Source organism: Cloeon dipterum, chromosome X (genome assembly GCF_949628265.1).
Source record: "Cloeon dipterum chromosome X, ieCloDipt1.1, whole genome shotgun sequence".
Classification (NCBI taxonomy): Eukaryota; Metazoa; Arthropoda; class Insecta; order Ephemeroptera; family Baetidae; genus Cloeon; species Cloeon dipterum.
The window spans coordinates 12844791-12872046 of NC_088790.1; the positions used below are offsets into that span (position 1 = coordinate 12844791).

The window sequence follows — 27256 nt, forward strand, 5'->3', positions numbered from 1 at the left end:
ATATTTTTCAATGAAAATTAGTTCCACTATATTCGCTTTTTAATCGCCTTCTTACAAAATTTTGTCGAGTCTGCCAAAGTACAGGAAGGCACTACCTAAAAATATTTTCTAAGTTATTCAATCTTAATTAAGGAAATTAATTCATCATATTTTCATCTTGTTCGTCTTTGATGATCCCGGTTGTTGAGTGTACTATTGCTATGAAAGTTTTAAATTGTTATTAGAAATCAAATTTTAGTTTGATGCTCAAGCGTGCGTTGGTTGCAAAACCAAGTTTTTCAGGACAAGGTCATTATTGCCTGCGTATATCTGACTAACTTCCTGCCCGCCATCACAGTAACCAATTGAGAGAAACACAAACCAGAAGCAAACTTTGAGCTATGATATCTATGAAAATGTGAAACAAACCAGCTGGAACATGCCACTTAAGTTTTTGTTATTAATTTTAGCGTTAGGATTAGTGCATAAAGAAGTATGGACAGGGAAGAGTTGAAAATAGAAAATTTAAGTAATTTTTAATTCATTTTTAGGCACAATCTGCGGGCATCCAAGGCAATTCCAACGTGAATCTGCACAACACGCGACGACGTAATATATTTAATACGTTGCTTAACATTAACAACATGCACGTTTTATATTTTCCTCTAAGTGTCGGCCAAAAGTAATGAAATGGTAATGCATAATTTAATTTAGATCTTGAGAAAAGGGCCAGGCGTGCCTTTATAATCACGTGCTGCAACCAAAATTGTCAGGACATGTACACCAAAGTCTACCCTGAACTCTACGGCCCGCCACCTGACACAAACGACACCAACTCGTCCAACAAAGATTACGCCGAGAGTAAAAATGCTGATCTTGATGAAAGCCCTCACGAGCAAGACAGAAACGATGAAAAAAGTGATGAGGGCGAGCAAAACGATGACGTTGTTGAGAAAGAGGAAAACGATTTTGAAGGAAAAAGCAGCACTGACGAGACACCAGGCGTAATGACAGCGTCACCAATAATAAAGTTGGAGGAGATGAAGGCTGCCCCGAAACCAGCCGCGAAGGCTGCACCAAAAGCGGCTGCGAAACCAGCCGCAAAGCCTGCACCAAAAGCGGCTGCAAAACCAGCTGCAAAGCCAGTGGCAAAGACGGCTGCAAAGACAGCCGTGAAACCTGCAGCCAAGCCCGCAGCAAAACCTGCTGCGAAACCAGCCGCCAAGCCAGCAGCAAAATCAGCCGCGAAACCTGCATCAAAAGCACTACCTAAGCCAGCCGCGAAGCCAGCCGCAAAGCCAGCCGCAAAGCCAGCCGCAAAGCCAGCCGCGAAGCCAGCTGCAAAGCCAGCCGCGAAGCCAGCTGCAAAGCCAGCCGCCAAACCTGCTGCTAAGTCAGCCGCCAAACCGGCAGCAAAGCCTGCAGCACAACCAGCCGCAAAGGCCAAAGTGGCTGCCAAATCAGCCGTCGTGAACAAGCCATCAGCAGCGAAGCCGGCGTCGAAATCGATACCAAAGCCAGCCGCCAAACCCGCGGCCAAACCAGCCGCCAAACCAGCTGCTAAGCCTGCGGCCAAACCTGCTGCCAAACCTGCTGCCAAGCCAGCCGTGAAGGCTCCAGCACCAGTCAAACCCGCCGTTGTGCCGACTAAAGCGGCTGTTGTTCAAGCGGTCAAGACAACAGCCGCCCCTGCCAAGGCTCCAGCAGGAGACGAAACCGTGGATATTGATATTCTTGTTGGTGCAGAAATTTTTATTGTATCAAAAAGCTCCATACTGATCATTGGGATGGTAATTTTTCAGGAATGGTGGACAATGGAGAAGACAGTAAGGCAACTTTTACAACATAAAATATACATCATCAAAAAACATAAAAATGTGCAGTTTTAAATTTATATAGCGACGACAGCAGTAGAAATTGCATTTAGTACAACGAGCCTGTAATTTTACAAATATTTATTGTTATATATTCTATATAATTTATGAGAGAAACAGACTTGCTTAAAAACAAGGCCTATATCTTTATTCTCTCCGACGAGTTTCTGATATTTTAGTGTCACATAGTAGCGTTGTATTTCATGATAAAAATCGAAACACTTTTCCTCTATACATTTTTTAATTCCTTTTTGCTTTTCTTAGAACATTTTTCTATTTATTCTGTTGTTGGCTGCTGCTGGCAACAGACGTGTTTTCCATGATATAGGTATTTGTGCTTCAGTGTGTGTTTGAAAAGCTGTATGATTGTTTGCTACTGATTTTATATTAAAATGCGTTTTACGATCTTTATCATGAAATAGGGCGCTACGGAGACGTCGCTGACAGAAGACCAAAGGAGGAAATTTTTAAGCAACGGAGGATAAAGCCCGTTTCTCTCATAATAAGAAACAACTAACGTCGATTTTTGACATCTTAATTTAAAAATTATTATATCCACATATTTTGCCTTAAATATATTCCGTGATCTTAATCTGCATGGGAAGTGCGGTATAGATTTTCCAAAGTGCATACACATTTCTGGCTATTTTTTTTTTTAATTTTTATTAGCGTTTTTTGTTCTAAAGAAATACGTGCACAAATATTTTCATTAAACAAAAACCTTTACTCACAGATGAAGGAAAATGGTGAATACTCTTATCAACTGAATTTTATTCAATGTATTTCAACCTTTTGACTTATAGTAAATTTATATTGTCAATTTTTTCAGTCATTTAACATTTTGACTGAAAGTGTTAATCCTTTTGTGATTTTCATACTTAAATAATAACTGTAAATTGTATTGAAACATTGAAACCAATTCCTTGACCTTTAAGAACTCTTAACCTATAATCACATTCTATATGTATTTTTTGTGGTTTATGGACTGAATACCAAATTCTAATTGTTTGGATAACCCGCACTAGATCAGCATAAAAAAATCGGACGGATATAAAACTGCAAATCCAGCACCATCCAGTCACTAACAAAAAATCTTCCACTTTGCGCAGCTACTTTTTAAAGAAACCCCTTCATTTTAAAGCCCTAAACTTGGGCAATTGCTTAATTAAATCAAAATCTTTCGACAGCAACGACGACGACGACAACAACAACAACCACTCTGCGGCCGACACAAAGGGCGTTCATTCCACCTGTGTTCAACGTGCCCGCGGCCCCACCGCCCACGGCGGCACCAGCTGCGACCCCTCCGCCATTCAGGCCGCCGGTGTTTGTGCCTGCGACTCCGCCGCCGATCGTCGCGCAGCCGGTGCCGGCGGCCACTCCGCCGCCGTTCAGGCCTCCCGTATTCCAGCCGGCGGCGCCGCCGGCCCCCGTTTTCGTGCCGCCGGTGAACACGCCGCCACCGTTCGTGCCGCCCACGCAGCCGCCCTTCAGGCCACCCGTGGCCAACCCCGCGCCCCCAGCGCCCGTGGTAACCGCGGCGGCGCCGCCGCCCTTCCGGCCGCCGGGGGCTAACCCCTTCCCGATTGCCACCGCGCCACCCCCGGCTCCAGGCGGCCCGCCGCAGCAGGCGTGGCGGCCCCCGGGCGGCCCCGTCCCCGCGCCGGCTGGCGCAACCACCGGAAAGGGGTCGTTGGAGACCACCACAAAGTTTGACTACGTCGACATTGACCAGATGGTCAACGAGCTAGAGGCGGAAACCACGCCGCCACCCAGCGCCGATAAGGACGCATTTGGAGGCCTGGACATCGGAGGCATGGTCGGAGGGTTCTTGGGCGGTTTTGCAAGCTCCAACTCAAAGGACGGAAAAAATGATGCCCCCGGGGATGCACCGCCAGAGTAATTTTTTATTATCAATATAACCGCTGAGAGAAATAAATTTTATGAATTGTACGTTCATTCACTAATTGTTTTCTCAAGATAAAACCTGATTTTTAACTAAATATAATTTTTCACCGAAAAATGTTCTTAATAAAACCTTTTTTATATTCCCTCACTGTTTAAACTAATAACCATATCTAAGAGAGACATCAAGCATTGAGCAATCTTTTAAGAGAAAATCCTTTACGATTGCATTGTGTCAATGGAAACAACAACACGTTATATCATTTTGTCTGATTATTTCTTGAAAAACTGTACACAAAACCCGACGGGCCTACAATAGATGCCAAGTCGAGAAATGGGGAGTAAATCAGAATAGCCGGGGTCGTCTCTGAAGGCGGGCTTATTATTATTACGCTACGCGTAGAGCATGGATTTCAATCATGATAAAGAAAAAAAGCTTTGCAGAAAATTGGTGAAAAATACTTTTTACGTTAACTTGAAAATTATCTAAAATTAAGAAAATGCTAAGAATTGAAATCAATTAACTTACAAAACCCCGTTTAACATATTTCGAGAAAATGGCGAATCTGAAATTTAACATTTCTTCGCGGTTCTAATTTCATTATTGCACCACCGCAGAGACAAAAAAACTCAATGAAACTTTTGCTACGAACGTATCACAAAATGTTCTTAATTGATGGTCTGTAAAGCTTTTCTTAAATTAATTGTTGATTAATAGAATACTATACTTGTCAAAAAAAGTAACGAATCGGATCTCACTAGGAAAATAAGATAATTTCATAATTTTAAAATACTCAATAGCTATATACATAGATCTCATGAACTGGACTTAAAAAATTACACTCTTCTGTTGAAATTTGTTTTCCATTGCGTAAGATCTGCGTTACAGAAAATTATTAATTAAAATAAAGTTTAATTTTATATTATATCAGAGTTATCAGATCATATTAAATAACAATTGATAAATCTCAAGTCTCAACTAATACAAAAATCATGGCTGCAATCATTTATTAAAAATTTGAGGCAGTTGATATTTGCGTGGCAAATTTTTTAGAATTCGAAAATATCAGTAACATGCATATATATTGACAAGGCCGATCACTCTACATATTAACAGGCCAACTTCCGGAGCGGCCATCATTTTTATTTTACTCGCAGAGGACAAAAGAGTTTTAATGTGAAATATTTGCTCCATGTCCACCGAACATTCAACATGAAACCCTTAATTATGCTTTCGATTTTCGGTGTGATAATGGGATTGATTTTAGTTGAGGTTAATTAAGATATAAGAGCAGTTTTAATCTTAATTGTCTGAATATTATACATAATCAGGCGAAACCAGCAAACAACCAGCTAAAACCAAACATTACGAGCAGCACTCAAGCACGTAATTGTGAAATGACGAGTTGCTTGACGAATAACCTGTGTGCCATTTTATTTGCAAGTGTCTGCCAAACCAAAGCCCAACTTGACCACCAAAGCAACCAGCACGAAAAATGCGACTAAGCCGACCAGGAAATCAGCAGCAATTCAACCGTTGAAATCTTTAAAGCCAGCCAATAAACCTGCGGCCAAGGCTGTGGCGAAAACAGCCGTTAGGAAACCAGCCGTAAAGCCTGCATCGCGCTCTGCCCCAAAAACAGCCGCAAAGCAGCAAGTTAAACCAGCCGCAAAGCAGCAAGTTAAACCAGCCGCAAAGCAGCAAGCAAAGCCAGCTGTAAAGCAGCCGGCAAAACTAGCCGTAAACGCACCTGTACAAAAAGCAGCAAGGTCGGGAGTTGTTAAGCCACTATGGAAATCGAAGAATAAGTCAAACGGTCGGAAAAAACCTAACGTTGTAGCGGTCATTGTTGAATATGACCTTCCTGACAAAAACTTTAGAAAAAATGGCAGAAAAGGGAAACATTCCCTGATGTCAAAGAACATGACAAAGAAAGGTAAGTTCAATGTTTATTTGTAGACAGTTCACACTAGTTTTTTTTTCAACAAATGAGCTTATTTCTAAAAAAAAAATCTCCCGGCACTATTCCTCTTGATTGGGCAGCAGTTGGAAAAGGCTTTAGGAAGGTTCACGCAATTTGCTATTTTTCTATGGATTGGGTTGTCAAGATTATACTCGTTTACTCTTTGTTTGTGCCCAAGGACGATTTTGTTAAATTTTTGAGATAATAATAAGCTTATTTTTTGAGAAAATAATAATATTTTCATCTGTATAAGGAAGTTAATTAATCTAGAATACATAATTAGTTTAAATATTTCAAATTATATTTCCCCAACCCTTTTATTAAAATATTTTCAGCCTCGTCAACTGCAAACACAATTCAGAATATTGGTTTGGAGCTGTCTGAGAATAAAACTACCACTAAAGAACCAGCAAGCACAGTCTCCGAATACATCAGCGTTAACAAAATGATCAATTTGGAAATGACACCTGCTCCAAGCACCGAAAAAAATCCCTTGGTCACCTCTTATGAAAGCAACACGTCTACGTTAAACGTTGGCCCTTCCGCCGAAGAGTGGAATCCGTGGTATGTACCCCCTGAAGAGCTTATCAAGACCACTACAAGAAGCGTGTTTGATGCATACATGGACGTGGACCAAATGATCAGGGATGCGGAATACGAATTTGAAACGACGCCACCGCCAAACGCGGAGAAAGAAGCTTTTGGAGGCTTGGTCATTGGAGGCATGGTTGGGGGATTCTTGGGCGGATTTGCCTCAAATACCATGGAAGTCTATGAGGAAACAACTACCGAATCAACGCCCCTACCACAAGCTACTGAACACTTGGACACTGAGGAACGTTTTACAGTTACTGAAGCTGAGGTGGAAACAACTACCAGCCAGGACCAAGAAAAAAGCGCTTTTGGAGGCTTAGATATTGGCAGCATGATTGGAGGATTCTTGGGCGGTTTTAAAACCGAAAATGAACAAGAATAGATCATTATTGAATATTTCGTAATGAGGAAAGGAAATGATAAGGTGATTTTAAATATTTGGAAAAAATGAATTTTAAAACACTTCCCCGGCGATTAAATTTGGTGGAAACAATTAAAGCTTGTATTTTGGACGCATTTGTTTAAAATAAATGAATATTTGAATTATACTAGTTGCAGTTATCTTAAATTAACCCATTGAACTTTTATTTACAACTCAACTTATGCGGCTTTACACTTACTCTTTGCAGCAGTAGCCTCAATTGGCTGCCACGGGGTACGTGTTATTTTCTACAAAGCTGACAAAGTCGACAACCTTCGTGTGGCAATTCAATCCAGCGCCGTTGCTGCTGTGGAGACAGCCGAGCACGCTGTCCTTTTGGCTCGACTCTGAAGCGGATTTGCTGCCAACAGAGGCGACCGGTTTACCATCAAAGGCCTTCGCAGCTGCGCTGAGCTTTTTGCCTAAGCTTTGCATCTGCAGCTCGTTGATCTTGTCCTGCTTTTCGAATTCCTGCGGTGGTTCACCAAATGAGTTACATGTGCTTTAAATAAAAAATTATAATTTACGTTGTATACATCCTCTCCAATTACGCTAGGGTCCCTCTTGAAGGGCTTTGCTTTGGCAGGAGCAGCAGAAGCTTCTGACGCAGCAGGCGACTGTTATACACGAATTAATATTTTACAATTTTTCTCAACACTTTTTTAAACGACTAAAAGGGAGTTTTTTATTTGTGTATAACCTACCTCTATAATTAGGGTGCGTGTCTGCGGCTCTCTCTGCACAAGCAATCTCTGCGCGACCGATTCTGAAATCTTGATCACCCTAGAGTCAAGGGCCGCTTCTTCATTGGACGCGTGCGTTGACGTATTTCCCATTTTTAGCGATGCTGCTAAAGAGAAATAGTTGATCTGTAGCAAGAGCAAGTTAAATAGCTTCCCAATTTCTTACTTCTCCAAAATAATCTTTTTTTAAACTCTTCTACCGCTGACGTCTTTTTGTTATTGGCATCAAACTCTTACAGCTGTTGTCGGAAAAGGGGAGTGGCGTCAAGTAAAAACAAAGGCACGCCCATGCATCTCATGTGATGTTTTAATTGTTTTTTTTTCAGTCGCGGTTTTCAATTACATAATCTGCCATGCGGCCAGGGCCAGGACAAGAACCTGACTAGGTCTCAATGCGGTAATACAATATACATAAATACACATATATGTTTTTATGCATTTATGCATTAGAAGCGTATGTATGTACATACGTAGTTCTCGATCACACTCACACTTTCATTAGCCAAATTAATAGTGCTCTCCGTGTTATACTTAAGGGGAAAACGAGAAGTGTGAAGTGAACGATTTTAGTGATTTTATCATAATAATTATATTGTAATAAGATGATGACGAGGAATTTAAATGTGAACAAATAGAGTTCCATCAAATATATGCTAGAAAGCAATTTATTGACCTGAAATCGTGGTTAGTTTCATACATTCCAAATTGTTCATGTTTTATATATATTTTTTATTTTGCAATGAGGGCAAATTGTCTGTTTAATTTTAAGTTATGCTCTCACATGCGTAAGATTGCAGCGTGTTGCAGCTTAAGTCGTACCACTTTCCTCCGTCTGTTTGCGATCTATTTTTTTTTAATTTAAAAATGGAAAGCACATAAAAATGTAAGCGGCATACATTATTATAACACATTGCTCTACAGTAGGAGCTTGTGGCTGTAATAAGCCCCACCAAGAATAAGTGTCATTTGCACCGTTTATCCACACATACTTCTGGTCTGCTCTGCCTAGATTATCCTTTCCGATCCAAATCCACGCTCCAGCATGGACTAAATTTACACAGTCATTTCAAAGAATAAAAGTAATTTGCGTTATAAATACATGCAGTGTCCACTTTAGGCATGGTGCACGTCCGTTCTAACTCAGTCTCGAAAACGGCCAGATCCATTCTTTTACTTTGACATGCCTTCCTCGAATCTGCGTAGGTGGACTGTTGAACAGGTTGTTAACAAAAAAATTAAGTTGGTCAGATAAGATTAAATTCTATAAATGTATTATCCACCTACCACTGTCGATCCAAAAAAATATCTCGATGCAGGAAAATCTAAAAGGTGTTCATTATTGACTTTTAAACATTTTTCATGGTATTTGGTTAGAAAATTAACTGTAAAGAATGGCACGTTAACTTTTTTTAATAAGAAAGATAATGTTTATGCAGGCACCCTTCAGCTTTCTTTTCAAGCGCAATTTTAAGTGATCTTAGTGATTTTATAAAAACAACATCAAAAATCACGGTCGCAATATTATCCTATGCGAAGTAAAATTTTTCTATTTTTTCGCAATTAACGCCTCAATACGCCGGTGTCTTGTACTGAGCTTTAGTTTTTGTTTTCATTCTACGATTAATGTAGATATATACTTTAATTTATTTAACTTGCAAAATAATTCACGATATAAATTGAAACTAGCATATACCAGCACAAGTAAGCGTCCGGGTCGTGGTCGTAGTTAAAGTTGTAGTAGTCGTGCTGGTGGATGTTGAAGCTGGTGCCGTAGTGGTACTAGTAGTGGTTGTTGTTGTTGCCCCTGTCGTAACTGCAGTGGTTGCTGTTGTTGTTGTTTCAGGTGAAGTGGTTGTGGTTAAGGAAGGTTCCTTAGTTGTGGTTGATTCAGATGTTAAAGTAAACGTGGTTGTTGTTGAGGTGGCAGAGGTTGTGTCTTCCGTGGATGCGGACGTCGTCATCGTCGTGAAATCAACTTGAGTTGGCGCTGGAGCTTCTGTTGAGGTCACCACAGTTTCGGTTTTTGTTTCCGTATCTATTTTAAAAAATTATTTCTTTTAGTTGTTATACCGTAAGGAGATAAACTCGTTTTTCGATACCTATCGGTGCTGGTTGTGTATTAATTTCTGTCGGCATGTCTTTAAAAGGGGTTACTCCTTCGCTGGCAACTTCGCCGTTTCCAGTTGCGTCTCCTTCACTTGTAGCTTGATCGTGTTTAGTTATCATTTTTGCTTCTGATGGGTCAGTTTCTGATGGCACCTCTGCTGATTTTTACAAAATAATCAAAATTTCCAAAAATATTATGTAATACCTGTTGGAGTTGTTGCCAAAGTTTTTACTATTGTAAGTGTTGTATTTTTCGCAATTTTATTCGGAGAGGAACATCTGGATTTTCCACAACATCTAATTATTGTCCGTAGTTTTTTCTGTCGGAGGTACACTACTATTTTGTTGTCCGCCTTTTTTATCCGTCGTATTTCCATTGATGCTTTAAATAATTATATCAATAAACGAGCAATTCAATGTTGAGTCGTCTGAATTTGGTATCATCTTAATTTATTAACCTCCTTACAATTTAAAAAAATTAGATTTGTATTCCGGACAAAGGAAAATGGATTTAAATTTGGAACTTCATGAAAATACCTTAAAGATAATGAAATTTAACGGTCCCGATTTGACTCCTATTGCTGCCAATTTAAGTTTGGCTCTTTGATTTCTAGTTTAATGCCATGAAATCAGCAGGAAAATATTCTCATTTTAGAGGTACCTTCTTGTATTCATTAAAAAATGCCCGCTATGGACGGCGTGGCTAGCATATTGATCTTTAAATATGATAAATAAAATAATTGAACTTTAAATCAATTGTTGGATTTGTATGGCTGTTTATTCTTCATTTCTAACTTAATTTTTAGATTAATGGGTACAACCTGATGCCTGATGTGAAGATGAACTAAAGGTATGCAGCAGAATTAAAAACTGTACCTATATAAACCAAAAATTTAAATATATAATCTCTAAGTACGATTTTTTAACGTATTAGTCGTTGCTTACCGTCAATTCACATATCACTGCAATGTTTTGAACTTTCATTTTTACAATTCGTTCGTTCGTTCTGTTCTCTATCGATTGTAAAGCAAAACTATTTCAAAATGGACATAATGGATATATTCTTTTCATATCCGTTTTGCCCGTTTTAGTTGGACACCAACATCCTTTGGGGAAGCACAAGCTGGGGCACTAGAATCGCGCAGCGTTCAACGCAATGACAGCGTTATTATAAATCTCATTATATTTCATTTATAAAATACTGTATTATATCATTAAATTACAAAATTTAATAGGCATGCATGCCAAATGCCTAATTTGTTAAGGAAAATATCCTATTCAATAAATATCAAGAAAATATAGTTCATAGCAGTGGTTTGTTACTCTGGTGTTGTAGAGTTAAGTAAGATAAATTACTTTTCGAAATTTAAAATGTCCCTTTGTAATATTAAAATGCCCTAAATATTTCAATGCTGGCTGATCTCTTCTTATGTTCATGGACCGACAGCGCAATTGTTGCCAACCTATTGGCCTGTCAAAAGCCAATTTGCTCCGAAGAAGTGTCATATTTATGTAGCACTCTGATTGTTAAATTCCATATTATAAGAATGTTTTTAATTCGGTGACATATTTGCTAACCAGTATTTCCTTCAGATATTTTTATTAAAGATTCAAGTATTAAAAATTTCAGCTTCCGTTTTAATATTGTTGTATAATTTTTCATCTGGATGCGTGGCTGAAAATAAAATATTTTGGAGCCTTTATTTCCGTGAATTAGCTTTGCTCTCCATTAGGACTTGCTCTCGCACACATAGAATTGCTCTGTGTAGCAGGAATAATCGAACCATTTCCCGCTGTGTAATTGTGCCCTATTAGCTCAAATTAATAACCGGCAACTACAGTCGAACATCTCATACATTATTAAGACGCAATGCTCAGTAGCAGGATACTGGGGCTCACCAGGATTCCACCAGGTGTAAGTGTCGTTCGCACCGTTGATCCAAACGTAATTCTGGTCAGCTCTGCCGATATTATCCTTCCCAATCCACACGAATGACCCGGAGGAGACTTCAAATGTGAACTTTTTAGATAAGGCTTATATGTGATTAAAGTTAATTTCAATTTCACATGCGTTATCCACAAAAGGCATCATGCAATCCCGTTCAAATTCAGTTTCAAAAACTACCAAATCCATCCCCTTGTTTTGACATGCTGTTCTCGATACAAGATAAGTGGCCTATTAAATGATAAAAAGGTATTTGAAAGCCGATTTCTTAAATTAATTATTGGAGCACACCTTTTTGTCCTCAAAAGTGTATCTCGTTGCGGGAAACACTGAGATTTAGGTAAAACACAATTTATTTCCGAGGCGCGTTTCATTAAAAATATGGAATTCATACCAGCACATGTGAAAAGTGTTGTTGCAGTTGGTGTGGTGGTTGTTGTCATTGTGCTGCTGCTGGTGCCAGTGGAAATGGTGATAAAAGAACTCATTTTTTCTGTTGGGGTTGCTGATGTCGTCATCGTGGAATGATCAATAGTTGTTAATGTTGCTGCGTCGGTTTCTATTGAATTTTGTCAGATTCGACTTTTTGTTAAATCACACATTACATATTTCAATTACTTTTTGCTTCAGCGATACTCTCTAACAACATATTTTCATCAGGAGTTGTTTTTCGGGTGGAAACGTTTTTAACTTTTTCATAGGTTGTCCCTGTAAATGTTATGTTTTTGATTTAACCAAAATGTAGGTTCTAACGGTCTCCCTTGACGCAGGTATTTTGAAGGCAGAAAAAGGACTTTTGGTTTTGGTCCAAAATCCATATCTCGTTAGTTCAGCCTATTTTCTTAAAAAAATAGCACCACATAATAACCTGGATTCGCTGTCGTGACTGTTGTATTTGCAGCTGTGTCTGAAATAGAGCATCTGAAGTTTCCACAACATTTGATAATTTTCTGCCGTTTGAGCTGACGTAGGTACACAATTAATCTGTCATCGACCTGTTTTATCCGACTTATTTGGACTAAAGATGCTGTAAATTATAGAATTTTGATCATTCCTTATATTGCTTTTAATTTAAAATATGTAAATTTAAAGATTCAAAATGAACTAAATGACATTGATATAATAATAATAGGTTTATTATTACGTTTTCAGATATTGTAAAAGTATATTGATTTATAGTGCATTATTGATCTTATTTTTTGTAATTATTTCATATTTTTGTTAATTAATTATGATCCCTTGAATTTGATGTCATATTTAATTTTATATGTTAGCAATTTTTCTCGATTGTTTTTTAAACTCATGCTGACTTGAAGGATTTTTACTAAAAATGAATTAGTCGATCTTGCTTATAGTTATGACTATGATTAAATATTATTAATATAATAACCTGACGTCTCAAGGGAAAAAAGATCTGATGTAACAAGGAGAGTTAAGCAAGCAAGCTGAAATTCAACTGTTTTAATATTTGCAGAATGATAATAATTATATATCTACCGTTGTTTTGCATTTTACTGCAAAGATGTGTGCTTTCATTGTAGAAATGAGTTGTACGATCGTGTGAAACGTGTTCCTTTTCACTTGATTAAATATGAAACAGCGTGGCTCAATTTCCGTTTGCAGTCATCAACGCTTAGTGGGTTGTCAGGGTTTTACCGGACGAAAATAATATCGTCAGGTTATAACAATAATTATAAAAATCACAATCATTATTTAATTTACCACATATCGTTATAAGGTAAAACCCTGACATGGGTTCAATTGTGTTTTACAGAAATTAAAATTCTACACCCAAGTAACAAATAACTCATGAAATTTCCCATACAATTACTTTATTTTCCTGCAACACATGCTGAACTAACTGTCAAATGCATTACCTTTAGTCATAGTAGGCCTTCAGGAATTCCAAAGCAGATTAATGAATTTAAAATTAAATTTTTGCTATGTGTATTAATTAATTTATTTTGCTGATACTTTGAATGCATATCTTTTAAAGACGAAAATTCCCCAGTTCGCAGTGTATAATAATTTTGTTTTATCATAAGGTTATTTGCCTAAATTCATATTTTTTTCATTGTGCCTAGGAGATTTTAAATTTCAAAGACAGGAAGTCAGTAAACAAAGTGTGTTCGGCGCTCTCGATGCTTGTGCAGCCTCCCAAAATCATCCCGGAAAGGCAACCGAGCTCTCCGATTGATTTTCCAACTCTTGGGGCCCACTTTGGCGCTCCACCTTTTCAACGACTCCTTTCTTTTCCTCTTATCTCTTGACTCAAAGTAGAGCCTCACCGTGAAAAAATACACAAATTCCACCACGCTCAGCAAACTGAACCCCATGAACAGTCCAAACAGACCACCAGCGTTGCCTGAAGAAACATTTTTTAGTTAATTGGAATTTTTAAATTTCAAAAATTGAATAACAAACTTAGCATAGTGTCAGCAGAAAGGAGGAGGTCTCTTTTGTACCTTGTGCCAGTCATTTTCCCGTAAAACACGTAGAAAACAGAGTAATTTTCTGGTTCATATTTGTTGCTGTTGAAAAAATTATGAGACACTGATCACATACTCTGTGAACTTATTTACAAATAAGAAAGCTTCAGATTTCCAGCCGTTGACTCGACTCTGTAGTTAACTTCATTGCATTGCGGAAAGCAGTCGCAATCCATTCCCTCCTGTCCATTCCAAACTTGCTCTCCGTCTTCCTGCAGCTCCCTTTTCAACGGCCGCACACGACTCAAATGAGCTGTATATTATAGCATTCCAAAATCGTTAGGTTCATTGGTCTTTAAATTCGGCAAAAAAATATTACCTTTGTACTTAAAAATGCAAGGTAAATCACTTAAGTCGCAAAATCTGACGTCATCTGTGAATTGAAGAGTTAATAATTGTCCTGCTTCAATTGGTTTAAAGATTTGAAAGCTACATGCCCATGAAAATATTCCAAATTAGAATTATTTAGTTTAACACATCAAAATGACTGTCAGCACGTGCATGAAACTTACAAATCCCATATATGAAGTTATTTATTCTATCAAATTGAGATGGTTAATATTATTTCTCCACAAAATGTGTTATTTTTCAATTACAATACAATGCAACAACTACTACAAGAAAATGTTTAATTTCATATTTTATATTATAACCTGTCGTTGGATAATAGTAGGGTTGGCAGTTGCACAAAAAGATCATATTTTCCCTCCTACAGTTCACGATGCAGTTGTCTCGGCTGTATTTTGACACGGGAGCACTCGACTAGAATTGGATCTGAAGAAGTTTCAAAGTATTCGGTAAACAAAACCTCACGTCATCCGAGTGGCCTGAAGACGTTTTCTCCTCTTCTTCGTAAATGCAACCACTCTTAGCTAAAGGAAGCTTTTTCACTGGATCGCTCGACGAGGTGGTTTCAGTGGTCACCCTCATGAATGTGTACATGCCCCGCGGAACGAGCTGGTCTAACGCGGACCACTGATTTGGATATGTGTACCAATTGTGCAACATCACCTATTTCACCATAATTGAATTTTTTAACACAATATTAGTGATAAATCATAAAAAAACTAAATTTCAAATGCAGACACTAACATTATATCGATTTAATTTTTTTTTTTTGCTAATGGACATTACTTTTGTATTATAGTCTTTAGGAACCAACTTTAACCATTTTTATCGCAAAGTTAAATCGATGTAAAATTAAGTAAAATAACGATTTAAAAAATTATTAACACTTATTTTTCAAACCCTCATAGCGTCAGTTGAAATTGATGGTACTAATCTTTCGTGCAGATTGTACTTGAGCGTGATTCTGAGGCCGAATTTGTTTCCCACCGCGGTGGTGTAGGTTGGAATTACGGGCGTCGGTTGTGCCCTGTTCGCTGTGCAGTTTCTACATTTTAATATTTATTTCAGTGATAATTATATTTCGTTTTTGGAAACGCACTTTCCCAGGCACGGAGGCGCGTAATTGAACGAGCAGCACATGCCGTTGTCGCTGTAGCTGCGGCTGAACAGTTGGTTGCACGGCTGCTCCACTCCTTTCCACTGGCAGTTCACCATGATATCAGAACAACTCGGAGAAACCTTCGATGGTTTGTATCGGTTAATAATTTTAACAAAATTTGTCTAATTTAAATGAAACTAATCAAAGCTTCAAAATAATTTGCATTACATAACTTAACCAAATTTTATAAGACGTTCCTCGGTACCATCATAGACATTGAAATGCAGAAAAATAAAAATTCATACATCTCTCATGAATTCCGGCAGTGACAATCCATACTTTCTCATGGCGTTGTGCAATACACTAACGTTAGAAAACGGGACAAAATTGTGTTTAAGTAGATCACGCAAATTGGGAAACGCACTCAGGATCTCAGCTTCTAAGGCTTTGTTGCCTTCGCTCCTGCGTAAGAGATGAGAAATAAGCGAGCACACTCTTTTAAATATAAAATTACATTCTCTGAGCAACTTTCACAGCGTTGGATACCGTAACCTGGTTGGGGTCGCAAATGGTCACGGCCGGAAAGGGCACCTTCCACACAGGAAAATTGGTTGTCTCCACTGCAGTCGCGGTTGGAGACTGCGAATAGCGCGTCCACGTGGCGTAAATCATTACGCTGGCCACGGTGATTGCACAGCAGTGGCACAGGAGCCAAATAATCCTGTCAAAATGTTGTGGAGAGTTTTTAATGGCGCTGAATTATGATTGAACTAATTTTCATTTCAATTACTAGGGTGATACATTTGAAAAAAAAAAGATTTCAAAATCTTTTTTAAATAAAAAGTGATCCGTCTATTTTCTTTAAAATTTTAAACATGTAAATCATAGGAAAGGAGGGAGAAAATAGAGATAACCACCATTGGTGAAAATCAAATCATATGGAAATAAATACATTGGCCATAAGGAAATTAAATATACACATAAAAGAAAGATTTTAAATGGTTTATATGAAAAGGTCTGTCTCATTACTCATTATTTAAAAATATCAAAGGAAAATTAATATGCGGAGCAATATTATATGAGATCATGGCTGATCGAATGAATTATTTTCAAAAAATGTTGAGGTAACTTATATTGGGGCTGGAACAGTGACTATCCAATACAAGGGCGTGCGAGATTATTTTCCTCTTTAAAATTCCACCCTCCACCTCTTACCCTTGACTAATCCTCGCTGATAGTCAATTTTACTTTTTTTTCCATTGTTTCATATTGTCCAATAAAAAGACTCATGTTCAACTTTGTACCTTTCAATCAACGGCCTGCCTGGCTCTGTGATGTACTGATACCCATGCAGGGCAGTGCAGCTGCAGTATTTGCAGAATTGGCGCCACAGCACCAACCCTGCTGAACGCACGACTTTCGCAGAATTTTTCTTCCTCCCAGACATATTTTCAGCACTCATGACAGCTCGGGGGACAGAGGAAAAGTGCACGCATTCCCTTACACCCTCCCAGACGAATACTTTTAGATCCGATCTGATTTCGTCAGTCAAGAAAGAGTGACAGGTTGATCAAAAAGCAAAAGGTGCACACAGACCGAAATGTCCAAAGCGGCAGCTGTCAAGTCTGTTTCGTGATAACCCCTGCTTGACGTGAAGATAGGCAGCCCGCACGAACCGATTGACAAGCCGATTGCTTACCTGATCAGCGCTTTCAGTGCAAACAGGAGCGAAAGTGCATGGCTTATAAGATTAAAACCAATGACAGTTTTACACAAAATATCTCTTTAATTTGCACAAAAGCAACTCTCAATTTTGTGCCGGCATCATCAGTATCACACTTTCAGTCAAAAAATTATTTTCACGGAAGCGCGTGGTCATTTATTTAGTTTTCGTCTGGTTTTCATGCAGCGGCCACACAAAAAAAATTACTCAGCTGAATTGACATCTTCGTTGAGTAAACGTGAACAACCACAAACATGAGTGTGTATGTGTGTGTAGTGTAGTCTCTCACTTTCATTTTGCACGTCGAGGGACGCTTCATAACATTATCTTTTGCATATCACTTTCATTATAATGCAATCTGGTGCTCGCGAGAGCAAAAGTAGGACAGCACTTGCACGCACAGGTGCGATTTGAATGACAAAAACCTCACATATGGTCTACATATTGGCCAGCAGACTCAATCAAAACACAAACAGAAAATACACTCAACTCTTTTGTTTGGAATATTTAATCTCGTGGAATAAATTATTTAAAATTGCCGCGCTCTCCTGATGCATCTGATTTCAAGACGAGTGATGGGGCTGTGGAAGACAAAGAGAAGACGGATTCGGTGGGAATGGTTGCTCCACCGTTTCCGTGCAGGAGTTTCACCTCGGAGTCGCACTTGTGGTACTCGTCAAAGGATGGGTGGTCGGCCATGGTCGTGTCCAGCTGCATGTTCCAACCACAGTCCATTTCACGCACCCAATGCGGCCTGTAGATCTCCAGCAGAGTGAGCAAGTCCTGAGAAAACACAAAGTTGTGCGTGATCATGGCCATAAATGATAAATTGCTCTGTTTAATTGTTTCTGATGCGTGATCCAACGCAATTTTTGGCGTTCTGGCTCTGTGTTTATTTAAAATAATTATATATGAGATAATCTTATAATCAAGTTTTACTTTTCAAGTTCGAAACAATTTCCATGAATTATGCTTTGGAGCTTCATATTAGCTCACTGTAGCACAGTAGATAAAAAAATGATTTACGCTGATTTTAAATCAATTTAAGATACAGTAATAATTCTTTAAAAAATGAGGTCAGTGTATAAATTTGGTGCAAGTGCGAATTCTCCATAACTTAAAATGATATCAGAAGAAATTAAATGCAGCTCCACTATTATAGATATATAAACAGCTCGCTACACACCACGACGAAGCTGCATTTATTTAATTTCTTCTGACAATTATGACAACCTTGCATGCTTCTGCATTCAATGGCATGTGTCAATATATATTTAAAGCAAAATCTAACTCTCAATAAAATTAATATATCTACCTGGTCGCCGACCGCGGCACCCCTGTAAAATCCGTACTTGTTACAGAGGTCCTCCAGGGCGCCAGGTTGATCAATGAGTGCGTTGTAGTCGGCGTTGGCACGCATGTGGCCTAGGTGGTATAACACGACGCCCGAGTTGAAACCTTGGAAGCCACCTTTTGACTTAGGCAGGCCCGCCATGCTCTTCGGCGCCTCCGCCCTGAGTTTTCTGAAGGGTGCGTCATAGAGCGGCGACAGTTCGAGCGCCAGGGCCATCATCTCGTCGGGCTCGAAGGTGAGCAGTTGCCTGTAAAGGTCGGCGACGTCGGCCCTGAAACGCACGTCGGCGTCGATGACCAGGAGGCGCGAGGTGGCGGTTGGCAGCAGTCGGTGGTAGATGGGCGCGATGTGGAACAGCCTCTTGTGGTACTTGCTTGAAGGACTTGACGGCGCGAACAGGGCGTGCATCCGGCCTATCACGGAACTGTGGTTGCGGGTTGACTCCTCTAGATTCACGTAGTCCACCTGCAGACAGACAAACGGATTCGGTATTTTAGTGACAAAAAAAAATAATTAATACATCTACGCCCTAATTATGTCTAATAATGTTTTGGAGTTTAATTAATTTGTTTTCAAAATTATTTATTAAAATTTCTAATGTTCCACATCTGTGTTCCCTAAATGCGTATTACAATTTTTTACGTGACCCCGAAGAAAAAATAAGCCTTTGAAGACAGTGTATAAGTTGTAATTAATTTAAGAATGTGTAATATTAAAAGTAAAAAATTGAATCAGCTATTCTTAATTTTGTCCATATTTTTTAGATCGTTTTTTAAATGTCTGCGTTTAATTTTTCCCTTATAATGAGCGCATTGATCATGCTGACGGTCAATTGCCTCTGCACTGGAAGTTCAATAAAACTACACTAAGCCTAACAGGAAAGTATACAAGCGGCGGCATTCTTCCCAATACACACCGAGAGCTGCACTTGCTTCTCGTTAATCCGCGTCCGCAGTGCGACGACTCTTTCTCATGTGTGCATTTTAATCTATGTGTGCTGATTTTCTCATTGCAAGCTCCGCGCGTCTGGACGTTTAACGAGAGCACAAACACACATGGGAGCGGAGCACAGCAAAGGAAGCAATAACAATAACGACGAACCAACCGTCTGGCTCCTTCTGCGGGTGCGAATGATTGGCCTCCTGATGGATGCATGGTGTGGTTCAGTTGGAGCGGAAGCGTTTGAAAACAAATAACAATGAATCTGCCATTCACGCCGCTCTGTTACTCCATGACAAAGGGCGCTTCTATTTAATTTCCATTCACGCGATTTATTTTGTGTGGTACGCGTCGTTCAATATATTGAGCAGGAGAGCAATGGGAAAATTTCTTTATGACTCTAGACTCTAGAAGAGTAAAATTTGACACTGGCGGGCAACAGTGTTTGAATGCGGGAGCGTTGAAGAAATAACTACATTGTTGGAAGATATAAATACAATTTTTGCTTCCTTTGTGATGCAGCAGAAATACTGCAATGAATTTGAAAGCATCTTTTGGGAGATTAAACCTTATGAAATTGCCCTTGTCTGCATTTAACACGATTTTCAAAGAACCAACTTTGCTGTTTGCTATACGTAAGACGTCTGCGTTTTTATCTCTGCAGCGACAAAATATTTACATTTTCAATATAATTATATGTTTATATTGCACGGAACAGTGGCAGGCATTAAAGCTAATCATAATAAAGTCTCTTGTTTCTTCGTACTAGTAAAAATATGAAATTCAAAAAAAGTAATTTTTAGTAGATATTTATTTTTGTTTATTCAGTTGTTTCAGAGTTTTCCAACAGCCGCGTGCCATGTGGTAAACCAAAATCAGCAACTAAATTGTCTACTTTTCCAACAGTCACTTTCGAAATGACGAGTCAGACTTTCGTCAGTTACCTAATTAAACAAAAGCAGAAATTGACTTGAAATTAGCTTTTCATTACAAAGGAAAAGGCGTTTTGAACTTCTAAATTTTTGAGAGGGAAGGTTAAATAGTGTGGAAGGTGAGTGACGGGGTTGACAAGATTTCACTGGTCACTCGTTTCCTATTTTATACTTTGCTCAACAAAAAGTAAAGCCGGACGTTTTCAACGATCACTGATACAGAATTCTCCACAGCTAATTTGCGGTATGAATTTTGTTTCGAAGGTTAAGTATACTGTTGATCCGAGGCCTACAGGGCCGAATCAGTACAGTACGAGAACAATCTTGTTAATATTTTTTTCAATTCAATTCAATTCAATTGTTTTGTTTCTTTAAACAGGTCAATATAAATTGAAATAAAAATAATAAATGTTCCTTTCGAAATTAAGAAAAAATCACTAATATATCTAACCATCATAAATTAACCCAAGGAAGGCCTTTGCCGTGCGATAATTTTCAATTTCCTAAAATACCTGCGTTTGCATTATATATTCCATTTTCTGTTCTAAAAACTTAAACAGTTTGAAAAAAAAAATACTTTTATAAACTAATGAATTTCTATAACCAGTTCATTAACTTTGATAAAAAAAAACAAATCGAATTTTTCAAGTCTATAAAAAATTACAAGCAGCGAAATAAACCTCTGCATATTATTTAATTTTGTTAACTTCAATTTGTTGCAAAATTTTCTGTTTTTTAAAGATTCGTATTAAATTTACAACCCAATAAGGCATACCAAAAACCTATTGTTGCAACGATTTCAAAGTCACTGCACATCACGTACAGTGGGGAAAATTATGCAATATCCACTTCACCGCTCGCATAAAACCTGACGACCTTGAGAAGGTTCAACCGCCTTTTGAATTAAAAATGAAGATTAATCAAACTGCAAGCCAGACGTCATTCACCGTTAAATGGCGAGGCACGGAGAGTTTCCGCCAAAATCTCCGCGCGCTGGCGAATTTCGCGAGTGTGCTAGTAAATGGAATTCCGCGAGGGACATTTCGAGTGTTCGATTTTGCCGCGGCAGCTAGGGAATGCCCCTGAATAAAGGGTCATTGCACCGAGAGCGACTACTCGAGTCGGCCACATCCTTGCTCTGCCGTGCGAGAGTTACGCATACGCACATCTGCATCCACAGAAACAGACAGTAGTGCGATTGTAAACTCAATCTCGGGAGCTAGCAGGAGACCATGCAGCTTCCAATCTCATCTCACGCATTCCAACCCGTTTGTTCCTCGCTGACAATGGTCATAGCAGTTCGATGATGCGTACATACCTGTTTTTCATTTCGAAACACGATAATGATGAGGTTGGCGCATTGATTGCTTTTTTACGGAGCCTCACAGAACCAATAATTTAGTTGGAACATTTTCAAACTTTTAGGGGATGTAGCACACAGGGACAGTTTTTGAGGGGATGGAATGAATTTTAAACGATCTTGACCACCTTGTCAAGTTCAATATAAGTAAATTAATGTTTTAACATTCGCAAAATCGTTAGGCATTACACAGGGGAGAAAAAACAAAAATTAATATTTGGGGTAATTTTTCACGTTTAAAAGATGCGAAAATGCATAATGTAAATATGTACTTCAGTTACCTAAAGCCTGAAGGAGGTAAAAGCGATTCAAACGTTGAGCGGAATTTGTATTTTGGCGCTTGAAATGGTATATTTTACACAAACAATGAAGGACAACGTTTTTTGTCATATTTTTATAGCCACAGGCACAATGATACACATTAAACATGCATTGCATCCTATCTATGCCACTCAATTCAATTCTGTTTTTTTCTCCATAACAGGTCAAAACATTTAAAACGTGATAACACAAAAAATCACATTATTGGAGAAACTGACTTTTGCCTAATCCACCGCAAACCCATGCTTTTTGTGTTTTAATGTTAAAAATTGGATAGACGCTGTGGTACAATTGAATAAAAAGGCATCAAAGAATAACCTTGTACCACTTCTGACCCTACCGAGTGCATTAATCAATCATGACACCACCAATGCCTCCCAAAGCTTGTAAATATGTTCGTGGCGAATAATGTGCATGTCATATACATATTATGGTGCAGAATTTCCGGTATGTATAACAATTTAAGGAAATACAGTCCCCTACGGAACAGTGTGGTTTTGATAAAGCCTAAGAAAATGTTTTCCCCAAAGCGTTGAGTTAGATAAGACGAAAACAATTTGAGACTAATACTCCACGTTATCTTAAATTGGGTTTTTTAGTAAAGCTATATCTTAAGCAGCTAAGCATAAATGCAACTAATTGAATTCGTAACTCGTACTCGTGCGACAGAAGTTGTTTCCAAGTGGCAGTCTGAGGGTAATTGTTGCAATTTAAGAGGCACTCTCTCAATATATTATTTATTATTTCCTTCTCGTTTCAAAAGTCCAGCCGATTCGCGGCCACGCAACCTTTCCTTTCTCCAATATACGTACTGCGTCGCTAATAATGAAGTAGAAAAGTTGCAAAATCGTGCAACGTGTCTTGAACGTAAAGTGACTCTATATTATATATGCTCGCGTGTCAGGTTTCCTTTCGGTTAAGTGTCGCTAAAAAAACGAGGAGACACATACTATTTTAGGCAAATCAATGTGAGTAATGCAAGCATAAAATTAACTGCTATACTTTTCTTGGTTTCAAACAACTAGGTCAAATAACATTTTTTTAACAAACACCAGATAAGTTTTTTCTCAACATGAAAGTAACGTTTAAGGAGGAAAGGAAATTAAAATAGCATAGAACGATATTGTGCGAGTGATAAAATTAATCTTTTTTATCGGCCAGAACGTAAACTATACAGCGCAACTGATGGACACGTAACAAAAAAGAATGCAAGTTAATTTGGTAATTGCCTGCATCATTCATCAGATTTCGCCGTTATCAATGCCATTCGCGTAAAAATCACGTCATTTTAAAATAAATTTAACCATATATTGCATCACTGCATCGTCCACAAGTGTGCAATAAATTACGTAATTTAATATTTTTGTTTGTTGTGATAAGCCGAAAGACGCTTCGTCACGAGTCGAGTTTTTTTGCGTCTGCATGCATTATTCCGCAAATAAACGGTCGTTAATATTTAGACAGAGCCAAGGATGTGACAAGAAAAAGCTTTCCACTTACGGTGACAGGAACCTTTGCTCGAATCCTGGCCAAATTTCGAATCACTTCGCTTAACACCGGCACACTGGAGTCATCAGTCAGGAGCACAAAGTGCAGAGGAAGCTGAGAGGAATGCCGCACAATGCTTTCAGCACAGCCCTGGAATCAGAAATAAAATGCATTTTTTTTTCGTTTTTACAATGCAATTAGCCTCATATCATGAAGTTTTGATTTTTTGCCATCCACCGCAGATAGATTCACATTAGAAACAGATGTGTCTCTCGCTTGCATTTCTTTTCATCTCGTGATCGAAGGCGCACGTGCAGATGCAGACATATATGTACAAAGGAGCGTGGTGCGGGAGGAAGATGAGTCCACCAGTTGTATACATTAATGTTCAGCCTCTAATTTGAGCGACTGACGGACGGATCAGTGGCGGCAGGGAACACAAGGCCGAAAGTCAGATTCGCAGCCCCAAGGTGAGGAAAAGAGAAAAGGATAAAAGAAGCCAAACGCATCCTATGATCTCACACTCTCGGATCTAAAATTATCCTCCAATGCCGAGATTTCGATTGGTAAATTACGTTTGCGTCAGGAGAAACGAATGCTTTATTTGCATCACAATTTCAAAACATTTCCCGTCTGGAAAAAATAGCCCCTTATGTTCAAGTTTGTTTTATTGATATTGTCCTGTTTAAAAGCAACTGAGAATTTTAATTTAAGGAGAGTACACTAACCTTATTTTAAATAAGATACAGAAATCAATAAACTTTACACTATACATACATATTGCTGTAGAAAGGAGCAACAATTTTACCAGACAATTTTCAAATACCATACGTATAAAAATTTTGTTTCTTGAAAAGGTGCCAAACAGCTCGCTACACATCGATGAAGCTGCACTTAATTTCTTCTGTTTACCATACAAATTTCACATAAAAAAACCCTTCATATTCATATTTTACCGATAAAATGACTATTGACCACGTTGCTAAGCTTAATTTTAATCGCACCTGTCGCAAGATTTATCTAATTTTCTGGTGACTCATGCATGACCTGGGTAAATTTTATCTTTGACTCAATTTAATTTTTATAGATAATTTTTAAGTTAGGCTATAAAATGCTTAAATGATTGACGCATTATCAATCAACATTAATTTTTTAAGACTCAAAACTGGACTGGGCTCCTTGCAATGATATTCTTAAGCTCAAATGTGAATCGTTTCATTCGAAGAAACCAATGAAATTCCAAACTCAATACTTTCTGTGTAATTATTCATGAAAATCCTTGGTGACAGGATATATACATACACAACTTGGACAGCTAGAAAAAATCATTTATCTTGAAATGTGAAAAGGCTGTGAGAAAATGTCAAACGACAACTTCCCAATGTGCATCCCTTAAGGAAGAATATAATATTGTTGACGATCATACATCCATACAGTGCTTTTACCAGGGAATGCTTGTTTTGTGTTTTAAAGTAGAAATTCAAAAGTGACCGGTCTGACCTCCTGCAAATTAAAAAGGACTGAATTCGACGCGCACATCTGGTTGGTTGTATGTATAAATAACAATTACACCAATGTAAGATTTATGACCGAGAAAGGGTGACTGACCCTTTTGACAAGACGCTGCATTTCGGTAGAGAGTAGATCATTCATTAATACATATATGTGAACCAATGAGATAGTACGACTCAGCAATTATTATTTTTAAAGATATTTTGACCAACAGGATATTGATTATGACGAGAAAAGAGAAAACAAAGTGGGTATTGCATTGAAAGGTCTGTAGGGAGATTCAATTGAGTGGGGGAAAATACGCAAAGATTTTTTTATGAAGAAAAGAAAATCTATTCATAAAAAAACAATAATGAATAATATAAAATGAACACCAACCTTGAAGTTGTTGAGCAGTTTTTTATTGTTGCTGGCATTGACCATAATGATGCCAACGTTGACGGCCTGCAACTCGGCGGGGGCGTCGGCGGAGGGAGGCATGGCCAGGGGCAGTCCTTCAGTGGGGGTGGCATTCGCCACGTTCCAGCTGCCCCACGAGTAGTAGTAGTCCTCGCCGGTGCTGACGGGGCCTCCGTACATGTCGTTGTCTACGATGGACGTCAGCAACGACGACACCATCAGCACGCCCAACACAAACATCACCACCGACGTCATCAGGCGGCGCCGCGTGTTAAACCTGCACAAGGGTGGCCTAACGTCAGAGAGACAATTTCCGTCTTCCAGCGCGATAAACTTCACGGAAAATTTTTAATATTTGAATAAGTTCAAGTATCGCAATCTTGGTAGTCAAGCGTTTAGTAGAAATCTGGAGCGATGATTTTCTTCCCGCTTAATGTTTAACGCTCCGGGAAAAAGTGTTTGTCAAAAGAAAAAATTAAAGAAGACCAATTTTGCAACCGTAACTGTGCTGACTGTAATGTTTCGATTAAAACAATTTATTTGGCAAAATCATTTTGAACCTGAAATGAAAGAGAGGCCTTTATTTAATTTTATTGTTATCGATATTCGTTTGCTAAATCAAGACGACTTTGCCAAAAATTTGAAAATTCAGATTTTAATGAAAAATTTAAACGACATGATACAGAACAAAAAAGGGTCTCTTTTCGTCAACATAATATCTCATCTTTTTAATAGTAGTTTTTCTTAAACATTGAGACAAACTAGAATTTTATGTTAAAAAATTACCTTTCTTGGCTTGGACACATCAAATTCAAATTAAAAAATTCAGACTTAAAAATCTTTTGCGCATATGACAAGCTTAAAAATTATTAACGAGGAAGAATACGAGATAATTCACGTGGAGATGTGTCTGCTGCGCTAGGACAAGGATAAAATATCCTAACCCTTTCCAGGAAAGGTTGGATCGTTAATCATATAAAATGTAATAGCTATATATACGCTCGTATTTATTTCCAACATATCCACGCCTACAGATAGGTAGCGAATAATAAACAAAAAATATTTACGTATTCATGAAGTCATTCAGCAGTATAAAATCTTTTAATCGATAAATTGTGGCGTTTAATAAATATACTTTTCAACCTATATTTCCTTATCGCAGGTGTTTACCAGCGAATAAAAGTGGAAAATATCCGCAAAAAAAGACCGAAACATTTTTTGTGTGAGCAGAAAAACAATATTTTTCCAGAGTACTAGGTAAACAATATTATTTGTTACCTTATTTTGAACCAAAAATAAAAAAATTAATCTTTTTGATATATTTGTTTATCTAAAACAAAAATTTATGAATTTTTACCTGAAGGCCATTGTGGTCTACTGTTAACAGTTACAACATGTCAAAGTGGAAAATGCGCCTCTCGTTGCCTGGAGAAAAGACACACACATGCACAACAGTGCCATCAAGTCGGAAAAGTCAGCCTATCGTCCACATTGTTCCGACGCAGGAAGCTTGATAAGCACGGTGAATAGCACTCCAATTGCACGTGTCGATGGTGGAGCACCGAAACAATTCACCTCGACGCACCACGGCACCAACACCGACTACATATACTCCTCAACTCTCGCCGGCTAAACAAACTGAGTTTACGTTGACGTCGCCTCCGCTCTGCCGTTCGGTTTGCTGACCGGCCAGAGCAGGAGAGTCTGACGTCTGCGAAACTGTTTCTCCTCTTCTCCCTGCTCTCGCGTATAATTATTTCC

At 38.4% G+C, this 27256-nt stretch overlaps 7 protein-coding genes and 1 long non-coding RNA gene across 12 annotated transcripts; 2 read left to right on the forward strand and 6 right to left on the reverse strand.

Moving 5' to 3' along the window:
- The first annotated feature begins 312 nt into the window (after positions 1–312).
- On the forward strand, positions 313–3806 carry LOC135945180 (uncharacterized). 2 transcript variants are annotated; one of them, XM_065492650.1, is made up of 6 exons: positions 313–472; positions 531–588; positions 650–672; positions 753–1719; positions 1782–1805; positions 3041–3806. In XM_065492650.1, the coding sequence occupies exons 1-6, from the start codon at positions 419–421 to the stop codon at positions 3754–3756; spliced, it is 1842 nt and encodes a 613-aa protein (XP_065348722.1). In that variant the 5' UTR covers positions 313–418; the 3' UTR covers positions 3757–3806. The 2 variants fall into 2 exon arrangements, with proteins under 2 accessions (XP_065348722.1, XP_065348721.1); XM_065492649.1 differs by lacking the exon at positions 650–672 and having other exon boundaries at positions 694–1719.
- A 1117-nt stretch (positions 3807–4923) lies between these two features.
- On the forward strand, positions 4924–6864 carry LOC135945182 (uncharacterized). Its single transcript, XM_065492654.1, has 4 exons — positions 4924–5031; positions 5091–5145; positions 5204–5695; positions 6058–6864. Exons 1-4 carry the CDS (start codon positions 4972–4974, stop codon positions 6696–6698), a joined length of 1248 nt encoding a protein of 415 aa, XP_065348726.1. The 5' UTR covers positions 4924–4971; the 3' UTR covers positions 6699–6864.
- Positions 6865–6874: 10 nt separating this feature from the next.
- Positions 6875–7762, reverse strand: LOC135945184 (uncharacterized). 2 transcript variants are annotated; one of them, XM_065492657.1, is made up of 4 exons: positions 7647–7762; positions 7442–7584; positions 7265–7354; positions 6875–7208 (listed from the first exon to the last, which is right to left on the reverse strand). In XM_065492657.1, the coding sequence occupies exons 2-4, from the start codon at positions 7571–7573 to the stop codon at positions 6954–6956; spliced, it is 477 nt and encodes a 158-aa protein (XP_065348729.1). In that variant the 5' UTR covers positions 7574–7584; positions 7647–7762; the 3' UTR covers positions 6875–6953. The 2 variants fall into 2 exon arrangements, with proteins under 2 accessions (XP_065348729.1, XP_065348730.1); XM_065492658.1 differs by having other exon boundaries at positions 7442–7587; positions 7647–7734.
- Positions 7763–8159: 397 nt separating this feature from the next.
- Positions 8160–10595, reverse strand: LOC135945183 (uncharacterized). 2 transcript variants are annotated; one of them, XM_065492656.1, is made up of 9 exons: positions 10532–10595; positions 10408–10462; positions 9792–9968; positions 9580–9741; positions 9174–9515; positions 8765–8802; positions 8580–8688; positions 8377–8527; positions 8160–8323 (listed from the first exon to the last, which is right to left on the reverse strand). In XM_065492656.1, exons 1-9 carry the CDS (start codon positions 10568–10570, stop codon positions 8245–8247), a joined length of 1152 nt encoding a protein of 383 aa, XP_065348728.1. In that variant the 5' UTR covers positions 10571–10595; the 3' UTR covers positions 8160–8244. The 2 variants fall into 2 exon arrangements, with proteins under 2 accessions (XP_065348728.1, XP_065348727.1); XM_065492655.1 differs by having other exon boundaries at positions 9580–9744.
- Positions 10596–11261: 666 nt separating this feature from the next.
- Positions 11262–11835, reverse strand: LOC135945281 (uncharacterized). The gene is made up of 3 exons (XR_010575419.1): positions 11654–11835; positions 11443–11593; positions 11262–11394 (listed from the first exon to the last, which is right to left on the reverse strand). It is a non-coding gene; the product is annotated as an uncharacterized LOC135945281 (long non-coding RNA).
- A 1756-nt stretch (positions 11836–13591) lies between these two features.
- Positions 13592–15262, reverse strand: LOC135946195 (sodium channel protein Nach-like). 2 transcript variants are annotated; one of them, XM_065494291.1, is made up of 6 exons: positions 14834–15262; positions 14674–14782; positions 14340–14393; positions 14114–14273; positions 13997–14062; positions 13592–13896 (listed from the first exon to the last, which is right to left on the reverse strand). In XM_065494291.1, exons 1-6 carry the CDS (start codon positions 15026–15028, stop codon positions 13803–13805), a joined length of 678 nt encoding a protein of 225 aa, XP_065350363.1. In that variant the 5' UTR covers positions 15029–15262; the 3' UTR covers positions 13592–13802. The 2 variants fall into 2 exon arrangements, with proteins under 2 accessions (XP_065350363.1, XP_065350362.1); XM_065494290.1 differs by having other exon boundaries at positions 13956–14062.
- LOC135945302 (sodium channel protein Nach-like) lies at positions 15263–16929 on the reverse strand. The gene is made up of 5 exons (XM_065492905.1): positions 16772–16929; positions 15982–16188; positions 15773–15929; positions 15468–15607; positions 15263–15413 (listed from the first exon to the last, which is right to left on the reverse strand). Exons 1-5 carry the CDS (start codon positions 16927–16929, stop codon positions 15263–15265), a joined length of 813 nt encoding a protein of 270 aa, XP_065348977.1.
- Positions 16930–17233: 304 nt separating this feature from the next.
- LOC135946340 (xyloside xylosyltransferase 1-like) lies at positions 17234–27195 on the reverse strand. Its single transcript, XM_065494544.1, has 5 exons — positions 26853–27195; positions 25475–25772; positions 23597–23734; positions 18506–19009; positions 17234–17973 (listed from the first exon to the last, which is right to left on the reverse strand). Exons 1-5 carry the CDS (start codon positions 26861–26863, stop codon positions 17716–17718), a joined length of 1209 nt encoding a protein of 402 aa, XP_065350616.1. The 5' UTR covers positions 26864–27195; the 3' UTR covers positions 17234–17715.
- Between the last annotated feature and the right edge of the window lie 61 nt (positions 27196–27256).

Excerpts from the sequence above, each read along its gene's own strand:
- LOC135945180 (XM_065492649.1), top strand. The coding sequence starts at position 419 with ATGCCACTTAAGTTTTTGTTATTAATTTTAGCGTTAGGATTAGTGCAT. Across the intron at positions 473-530 it reads TAGGATTAGTGCATAAAGAA|GCACAATCTGCGGGCATCCA; the intron begins GTATGGACAGGG and ends ATTCATTTTTAG. Across the intron at positions 1,720-1,781 it reads GGATATTGATATTCTTGTTG|GAATGGTGGACAATGGAGAA; the intron begins GTGCAGAAATTT and ends GTAATTTTTCAG.
- LOC135945182 (XM_065492654.1), top strand. The coding sequence starts at position 4,972 with ATGAAACCCTTAATTATGCTTTCGATTTTCGGTGTGATAATGGGATTG. Across the intron at positions 5,032-5,090 it reads TGGGATTGATTTTAGTTGAG|GCGAAACCAGCAAACAACCA; the intron begins GTTAATTAAGAT and ends ATACATAATCAG. Across the intron at positions 5,146-5,203 it reads TACGAGCAGCACTCAAGCAC|TGTCTGCCAAACCAAAGCCC; the intron begins GTAATTGTGAAA and ends TTTATTTGCAAG.
- LOC135945184 (XM_065492657.1), bottom strand. The coding sequence starts at position 7,573 with ATGGGAAATACGTCAACGCACGCGTCCAATGAAGAAGCGGCCCTTGAC. Across the intron at positions 7,355-7,441 it reads CACGCACCCTAATTATAGAG|TCGCCTGCTGCGTCAGAAGC; the intron begins GTAGGTTATACA and ends CGTGTATAACAG. Across the intron at positions 7,209-7,264 it reads TTGGAGAGGATGTATACAAC|GAATTCGAAAAGCAGGACAA; the intron begins GTAAATTATAAT and ends GAACCACCGCAG.
- LOC135945183 (XM_065492655.1), bottom strand. The coding sequence starts at position 10,570 with ATGAAAGTTCAAAACATTGCAGTGATATGTGAATTGACG. Across the intron at positions 10,463-10,531 it reads CAGTGATATGTGAATTGACG|GTACAGTTTTTAATTCTGCT; the intron begins GTAAGCAACGAC and ends TGGTTTATATAG. Across the intron at positions 8,324-8,376 it reads GAGCAATGTGTTATAATAAT|ATCGCAAACAGACGGAGGAA; the intron begins GTATGCCGCTTA and ends AAAAAAAAATAG.
- LOC135946195 (XM_065494290.1), bottom strand. The coding sequence starts at position 15,028 with ATGTTGCACAATTGGTACACATATCCAAATCAGTGGTCCGCGTTAGAC. Across the intron at positions 14,274-14,339 it reads TTGCATTTTTAAGTACAAAG|CTCATTTGAGTCGTGTGCGG; the intron begins GTAATATTTTTT and ends TATAATATACAG. Across the intron at positions 14,063-14,113 it reads AATCTGAAGCTTTCTTATTT|CAACAAATATGAACCAGAAA; the intron begins GTAAATAAGTTC and ends TTTTTTCAACAG.
- LOC135945302 (XM_065492905.1), bottom strand. The coding sequence starts at position 16,929 with ATGAGTGCTGAAAATATGTCTGGGAGGAAGAAAAATTCTGCGAAAGTC. Across the intron at positions 16,189-16,771 it reads GGCAGGCCGTTGATTGAAAG|GATTATTTGGCTCCTGTGCC; the intron begins GTACAAAGTTGA and ends ACATTTTGACAG. Across the intron at positions 15,930-15,981 it reads GTGAAAGTTGCTCAGAGAAT|GAGCGAAGGCAACAAAGCCT; the intron begins GTAATTTTATAT and ends TCTCTTACGCAG.
- LOC135946340 (XM_065494544.1), bottom strand. Across the intron at positions 23,735-25,474 it reads AACTGCTCAACAACTTCAAG|GGCTGTGCTGAAAGCATTGT; the intron begins GTTGGTGTTCAT and ends TTCTGATTCCAG. Across the intron at positions 19,010-23,596 it reads GAGCAAAGGTTCCTGTCACC|GTGGACTACGTGAATCTAGA; the intron begins GTAAGTGGAAAG and ends GTCTGTCTGCAG.